Below are 8,134 nucleotides of genomic sequence, written 5' to 3'. Positions count from 1 at the left end.
AGAGGCTTTAGCCCACTGAGCCACCTAGGTGCCCCAGGCCTAAAATTTTTTTAAATAAAAAAGCTTACTGTTTGCTACCATAGTTTAGAATATGCAACCAAAGAAGGCCTTTAACTGCAAATCACCTGAAATTCCACAACATTGAACAGCCTTCTTTTGAAGAGAAGCTGCTCTCAAGTATTTGCTGTATGATGCAATCAAGTTATTTAAAATAAGACACACAGATTATATTAGATCTTAAAATATGAATTTTTATTTCTTAATTAGAGAATGATGAGACTGTATTCTCAGGATAAAGCTGTTTTGTATCATGTCCCTGGGACAGGTAGACTTCCCCATGGTCAGGGCTTTGCCATAGAGCGACTTGAAAGAAAAACCAACCAACCAACAAAATAGGGAGTAGGAATATGTTTTCTTAGTTTAGAACTGGGTTTCAATTCTAAATTGGATTATCTGCCAGATTATTTAATTCCCTAGTGTCACCTTGTTTTTGTTTTTGAGTGTCTTATTTTTTTCATTTTGGCTTTCATTCTTTCTTTCAGGCTCTTCATCCTATCAGACGTCTCTGTGTTACGATTTCTCTCAGGAGGCTCTTTCACTCGAGTTCCCAGTGTGTTACTCTTTCAGTTTATCACCTGTGGACCGGCTGCGGTCACTTTCCACTGGGAGCTGAGATTGTTGACAAGTGAGCAGAGCTTCCTGTGACAACCTCTCCTCTCCGTGGTCCAGGCCTGGGTGCCTGTGGTCAGCCTCCTTCTCCACTGCCTCACCTTCTTCAGTGGCTGACGGCATGGCTCCGCCCACAGTTGCATCTGTGGGGGCTGGAAAGGTCTAACTCGACTGGAAGGGAACTGGGCCATTGTTCTCTCTGCCATCCCCGGACAGATGTTAAAACCAACTTTCTTAGTTACTCCCTGATCCTTAGAGGCCAGTCACCAATTCTCTCTCTGCCAGCTGCTGCTTGACTGCCCCGTAGACTCCAGTGTCCAGGCAGCCCTTTGAAGCCAAGTTTCTGGTCTTGCCCCTTGCCGGCTAGAAACATGTCTACATTCTTTGCCTCCACAAACCTGGAGAGGGCAGGCCATTTCTAATGGAGTTAATTCTCCCTGCTCTGCGGTCAGCAAAGTAAGCTAGACAACGGCTTTTGACTGGAGAATGTCCAATGAGCCTAACTAATGTCACTCTGGGCCACATAGGTTAGATTCTGGAATAGTCTGTGAAGTGTCCGCATTGGAACGCTGTCCCCTCCTTCACTGAGCAGTCAGGTGATGGTGCAGAGGAACTCCAAAGCCCAGCACTCCAAAGCTTTCTCCAAATTCTTCCACTTCTAAATTTTTGGGCTCAACTTTGACCCCTTATAAAGTTCTCTAAGAGTGGACTAAAGTCTATAAAAATGACTTTCTGAGCAGCTCCCTTGCAAATCCTGGGAAAGAAAAAAAAAAACCCAACAACCATATTTATATTTTATCTAGTACTATTTAAGGATTATGAATAGATTCTGTACTTTCAACTCTCATCATCAGTAGACTTCTCCTACAGAAACCAGTTAAACTCTTGAAGAATCACAGAGGAATGGGAGAAAAAATAGTGAGAATCTTGACTTGGTCATTCAGGAGGTGGGATAGTTATCTCAGCGATTCAGGACTGAATGCAGTGCATTTCCTCTAAAGGTTTTCCTCCAAAGGTTGAGAAGCACGGAATCTTCAGTCTGAATTCCCTGACGTGTTTTGGCTGCTGAACATAAAATTCTTTAGGCCCTACAAAGATAGGCTACGTGCTACCCGAAGTTCTCATAGACTCCCTGCTCCTTCACTTTGGAGACCTGTACTTTTTTCACTTCAGTGTTTCCTGATAAAGCCTTCCTGGCTGTCCTCCTCTGACCAAATCTCCAAGTCTTGCTCCCTGCTTCTCCAGAGTCAAATGGAAGGGACAGTAGGACAATTTTAGGGTGTAATGAATAGGACAGCAATTAACCATCTTGTGTGTTTTACCAAACTTGGTGACTGCTTTTCATATTTTCTCTCCTGATCTTATTACCATCAAGCAAGCCTTTGACTACTGAATTTATTGGCCCACTGTACTATTCCCCTTTAGTTCCTTTCCTTTGTGATCTCTAGTGCCCAGAGCTGGATTAAACATAATCCTTGTATTATCCCTGTGCTTGAAAGGATTGCTTTCTAACAAGTATTTGTGAACTCACCATCCCATTCCCACAATGGTCACATTACCTAAAAACTACATTTACTGATGTCATCCTGCCCTAGCTTGTCTTCCTGCTTCTCCATAGGTAAACTCTGTTCTAAATTTTCTCAGAAATATCCATGGGAAAGAGGTTTTATCATGTATATGTATGCTTAAGCTTCTTGTTCATTTTTTAACCTAATAAGGATATCATACTGTATTTTCACTAATGAAGATTATATCATTGGGTAAAATAACTATGTTCTTTCAGTGGACATTTGGATTGTTTCATTTTTTGCTTATTTAAATAGAACAGCTGTAAATTTCCTGGTGTACCATGGCAAGTGTTCCAGGAAATACATCCAGGAGAGAATTGCTCAACTATAGGGATGTGAATGTCAACTTTATGAGATAATGCCAAATTATTTTCCAAAGGGATGTAGTAATTAAACTCCCATCAGTACTGGGAGGTCTCAAACCACATCTCCCAACATTTGGGTAAGACCAGACTTTCAAACAGTATTATGTGGGGGTAAAATGGTGGTATCTAACTGTGGTCCTGGCTTGCATTTCCCTGGTTAAACCCCTCTTCATGTATCTACTGGCCATATATTTCCTCCTCCCCAAAAATGCCTGTTCAAAACCTTTGCCCACTTTCCTATTTGTTTATGTATGTATACCAATTTTTAAAGTTATGTACTTTTCTACTCCGTTATCTAAAATTTTTTATGTAGTTGAATTTATATTGAGGTTTATATATGGAGTCTGAGTTTACATATAATTTTCCTAGTTAGGCTATGCTCATTTTGAGAGATGTTTTCTCACATCTTACATCACATAGGAGAGATCCGATCACCTACATCTTCTGAACATCTTAAGTTTTAACTCATTCTTCTGGATTTGATTTTTGTGCACGGCATGATTTATAAGTGCAAATAGCATTTTCTTAAAGCACAAAAAAACACTGGTTACTTTCTTCTCTGGACACAGTTGAAGTTATATGGTACCTGCTTCCAAACTGCATCAGTTATTAACATGAAGAACCTGTTAGGACAGGTAAACTTTATCCTTAATTTCCTTGCTTTGGGAATCATCGGCTGAGCAGAACCACGAACTTGTCTTGCAGACCAATAGTTGTTTTAGAAATAGCCTTTTTTGACTCAAAATGTAATGTCACACTACGTTTTGCCAAATATTGTTTTCCACCCCCCCATAGATTTTGGCAGCAAGGACACTCAATATTACAGCACAGGGGAGCCTATTTCTTCTTTCTACAGAGTCCCTCACTTGTGAGTGCATGGAAGTTGTCAAGTTCTCTTAACTTGATGCCTTTGCACATGCTAGAACCTCTGTCTGAATCTCATTCAGCCTTGACTCAAAACATAAATCCAAGAAGCCCTTCTTGAACATTCAGAAAAGCGGCTGACCCAAACCAGCATTCATTAACAAAAAGTCAAGCACCTACTTAAAATACTGATGGGTTCTAAGGTCTGGAAATCCATACTTAAGTCTTTTAAGAACATTTGACAGGTTAAGCTTGGGCTTTCAGAAATTTCATAGAATGAGCTCGAATATGGAAAAAAGGTATTATCTGGAAATTCATACGTAAGTCTATTAAGAACATTTGACAGGTTAAGCTTGGGCTTTCAGAAATTTCATAGAATGAGCTCAAATACAGAAAAAAGGTATTATTAAGTGAATCTCTGGCATTACCTAGGGTTGGTAATAGCTGTGCCTAAATACATCCACTTTCAATTTGGTTTCTATATCCAAAAGACACATATGCTTGCTTGTCCAGGATGACATCCTCATAAACTGAGTAATTATGGTAATGATACAGAGCAGGTGCAGATGTCTTCCAGAAAGTTAGCTTATCAAGTCTTGCTATTTCAGTGACTTTCAAGTTCTGAAACACTTGGGGGTTGACAATCATATATAAAGATGACTTAAAAGAATCCAGGTTGAGTAGCATGATTATAATTTGATGTACTCAGCAACATTTTTATTTTTCAAGTTTTCGAAGTCGATCTATTGTGGTGAGATCTTGAATACCATTTTGTCAAGTGTACCCTTTTCCTAGAGGCCTGTTGTGAAGTTTCTTAAAAGTACCTACACAGACCCAGCAGTATCTTTGTTTTTAGGCCTTTAGAATAAAAGGAGAGTTACAATTAACCAGTAAGACTGTGACTGCTGTTAAGCCACACTACAGAGAATGGAAGAGCAGTTTATTGACATTAATATCACATTCAGAAAAAGATCCAAGTCCTGCCATCTTCCAAGTGCCGTTTCAGTGACCACCTTAAAACTATAGATGTTTGAATTCCACTGCTTATTTTCCCATATACAAGAGAATAAAGCCATTTGTGGTTCCTTGATCTTTCTCTGCAGGAATGGGTAAGACTCTGAGCACACAGCACCAGTTAGGAAGTTCCTAACACACTGTAGGCTCTCATGCAGTGATGATGTACTTGCATCCAAATATAAGTGCCATTCTCCCCTAATGTAGACCTGAAACTGTTTCAATGATACCGCCACTGCTGGGAAGTCTACAAAATTCTTGGATTTGTACCCATGGCTTTTCACTGTTGGTCAGAGTTCCTCAATTACCCAATCAAGGTTTCACTCTCAAACTGAGGTTTAACCACAAATAAGCCATTACTAGTTCCAAATATGTTTTGGGCCATGGCAGGATTACTGACCATTTTGTAGGGAAGACAGGAAGAAAAAAAATTTTTAAGTTAAACTACTTGACATTCTTTTTAATTCTCTTATACTCCCCCATCCCCCCACCCATATCTATGATCTTTATGGTGTGAAGTAGTAGCAAAACAATTAAATGGAAAAGCTAGGACCATAAGTCAGAGCTGCAGCCAAGTCCATACTTTCAACTGACCTCAACGGTGGCTCCTCTCTCAAAGGACAACTGTGAGGCGGACATCATTTTTTTTTTTTTTTTTAAACAATCCCGGTACTCCACACACAGAAAATACATTATTATATTCTCCAAATTCCTGGAAATATCGTTATATTGACAAAAACAGACATGAAGCCTGGATTTGGGACAATTAAAGAAATGTTATAAAAATTTATTATTCAAATCCCAAGGCAAGAATCTTCCTTCAGTCTATTGGGCACTAGTACGTAGAAACATTAACAGCTAATATTAATGAAGTATTATCACAATTTATTTCAGAATCAAACTAGAAGACTAATGCACATAAATAGGCAATATGACAAGCTTTAGATTTTATTTATAATTTATACTTGAATGAGATCCATCTCCTCAAGTTTAGCTTAATGCGCCTTAGCTATAAATGATTACTTCATGTCCTTGGCCTGGGGGTCAGGAGAAATGAGTAAAAAAAGAGCCAAGAAGAGGATTATTTTGCCCTAATGCATTAAGAGATTTTTTTCTCCTTAAAAGAAAGACCCCAAGGTCTCCACTGCACTTTTATTTGAATGTAGTATCTGGGGGACAACTGTGCCAAAGGCCTGATATTTCCCAATTTAATCTGAGGTCATAATAAAACAAGCAACAAAACAGTTATTTGGGATTTCCGTTTCTCACCCTTATCATCAAGACTCACTGCCTCCCATCATCAATATTTATTGAGCATTTACAGTGTACTAGGCACAATAGAACATACAGAAAACAATGTCCCTGCTCTTGAGGAGCTTACATTCTAAAAGAAAAAAAAAAAAATACACCTCTTTTAAAATGGTATTTTTGTTTGGTGTTTTCTGCAAGGTACTGAGGAAATAGTTTGGGGGTGAGCTTTGGGTGTAACTTAGCCCCATCATTATTTAAAGAGAGGAAGAGGAAGGATTTTAAAGGCAGACAATGACAGACCATTCAGGTAGGTAGGGTTTACAAGGAGATAAACACAATCTCATCAACTAAGGAGAGATTTGCTGCAGTAAATAGGATGAGGGAAATAGTTTGTGGGATGCAAGCAAAGGAAGCAAGGTATCCTTAGACATTGAGTGGAGCCAGAAAGATCATGCGGCCTTTTTTCCAAGTACACACGGCCACCAAGTAGGAATGGTTGGTGACAAGACAGAAGGCTAAAAAAGGTAATCCTGTGCACCTGACAAATAGAATAAAGGATCAAAATTGAAGGCAGGCTATAACAATATCAAGAAATTCTTAAAAACAAAAGTGATTTGGAAGCACAAAACTTAGTTAATGCTACCCAATATCATGATGGGTCAAGAACACTGTGGCTTCCTAAGTTAGAAAATGCCATATACCAAAACTTTAAATGGAACATACTACTTTTTTCCAATCAATCCTGTCTCTGAAAAAAACAAACAAACAAAAAAAGACAAAAACAAAACTATTTTTTTTTTTTTTTAGAGGAGAGGAAGAATAAGGGACATGGTTGGGAACAGTAGTAGTTATATTAGTAGTATTTTGTTACGATAAACTTTGTATTTAAACTTGATAAAAGCCCATTAGCTGCCAAGAGGGAATAAGGAATAAATTTCCAAAAATGTACAATTTCCTTTAGAGAAGTTTCAGAACCAAAAGACTAATTTACATGAAAAGCTGTAGAGAAAGTAGTTGAAAAGTCCATTCATAAAACTTTTATTCCACTTACATGAACTTAATACACGTGTTCTTAACAATTATGCTTGGATTGTTCATGAAAATTTCATAAGACATTAAACAAAGCTAGCCATCATCTGAAGTTATTTCCCTGTTAACTATTTTTTACAGCACATGCATGTTATTAGGCAAGTATCAAAAAAAAAAAAAAAAAAAAAAAATCACAAAAGCAAAACCAAAAAATACCCCAAAACAAAAACAAAAATAAAAAAAACCACCCAAACAAAAAAAAACCCCCAAACCAAACCAAAAACCCTAAAAAAAAAAAAAAAAAAAAAAGAAAAAGAAAGAAAAAGAAAAGTTAAATACATGGGATTTTTATTTTGCTGCTGTGCTTGATACACATAAAGTAATGGATATCAAGCAATTCATTTTTACTGCATCTTTACTTGTACATTTGTTCTTAGGTTGCCTAAAACATTTAAATACAAATAAAAGGAGTGTAGCAAAAATAATGAAAGCAAACAGCAGGTAACTTTACAAATAATGGAATGTGAACCGTTTCTGCCCTTATCCAGAGTAAATTGGGTCACAACTAAAGAACACTTCTGCAACTGTAATCAAAGGTGTGCACACTGAGAGTTGAGTATTCCACAGATTCTCATGGTTCCATACACGGTATCTACAGAATACCCATTTCTACTACAGCCTCGTAAGTGCTCCAAACCTTAAAGTACCCACAAAAACTACACCTGTATCTGGAACCAAGTATCCCTTTTATTCCCTACCAGGACAAACCAATATGTAGGCAGTTTTCTTTGCTTAGACATGGAAGCAGTTTTAACACTGGCCCTTGTGAAGCCACAATGTACCAAAAGTACTATGCCAAACATTTATAACTAGTATAAAAATTCCACATCCCCATATTGGCCACCTCAAGATGAAAACAGATAATTCCCTAAATGTTAACTGGCTCTACTCCCCTAATATTCAACATAAAAACCACATGGGAAATATAGAAATTCAAATAGAAGTAACATAAACCTGTCATAAATCGTAAACAAAAAACTATTTGTGGGACAGCATGGATGACAAATGGTCTACTGTGTAAATTTAGAATGAGGCAGACAAAAAGTTGGAAGGCCGGTTAATTTTCCCCTCCTTCTCCTGCTTCAGCTTCGTCTCCTTGGGTGTCCGATGTCCACAACTGGTAAAAGAAGGAAAGATTTTTCAGCATGTTTCAGTTTGAAAAAAATCTTAATTTGTCATGGTACCAGAATGTAAACACAGCTTTTGCTGAAAGCTTTCTTTAAAAGATCACTGCAATGAAGACAGCTTCAAGATACAGAACACCCTCATTTTCTCCCTAATCTTTGTGTGGTAAACACTGTTAAGTACCAAACA

At 37.8% G+C, this 8,134-nt stretch overlaps 1 protein-coding gene across 3 annotated transcripts in view; it reads right to left on the bottom strand.

Annotated features, from left to right (window-relative positions):
• Nucleotides 1–5,772: 5,772 nt before the first annotated feature.
• YWHAZ (tyrosine 3-monooxygenase/tryptophan 5-monooxygenase activation protein zeta) overlaps nucleotides 5,773–8,134 on the bottom strand; it is a 32,960-nt gene continuing 30,598 nt past the window's right edge. For all 3 annotated transcript variants that reach the window (XM_059165905.1, XM_059165907.1, XM_059165906.1), the window contains exon 6: nucleotides 5,773–7,937. In XM_059165905.1, the coding sequence (XP_059021888.1) occupies nucleotides 7,878–7,937 (60 nt within the window). In that variant the 3' untranslated portion in view covers nucleotides 5,773–7,877. The remainder of the gene's footprint in view (nucleotides 7,938–8,134) is intronic.

This window comes from Mustela lutreola, chromosome 3, assembly GCF_030435805.1.
Source record: "Mustela lutreola isolate mMusLut2 chromosome 3, mMusLut2.pri, whole genome shotgun sequence".
Classification (NCBI taxonomy): Eukaryota; Metazoa; Chordata; class Mammalia; order Carnivora; family Mustelidae; genus Mustela; species Mustela lutreola.
This window is presented reverse-complemented; position numbering and strand designations above follow the sequence as displayed.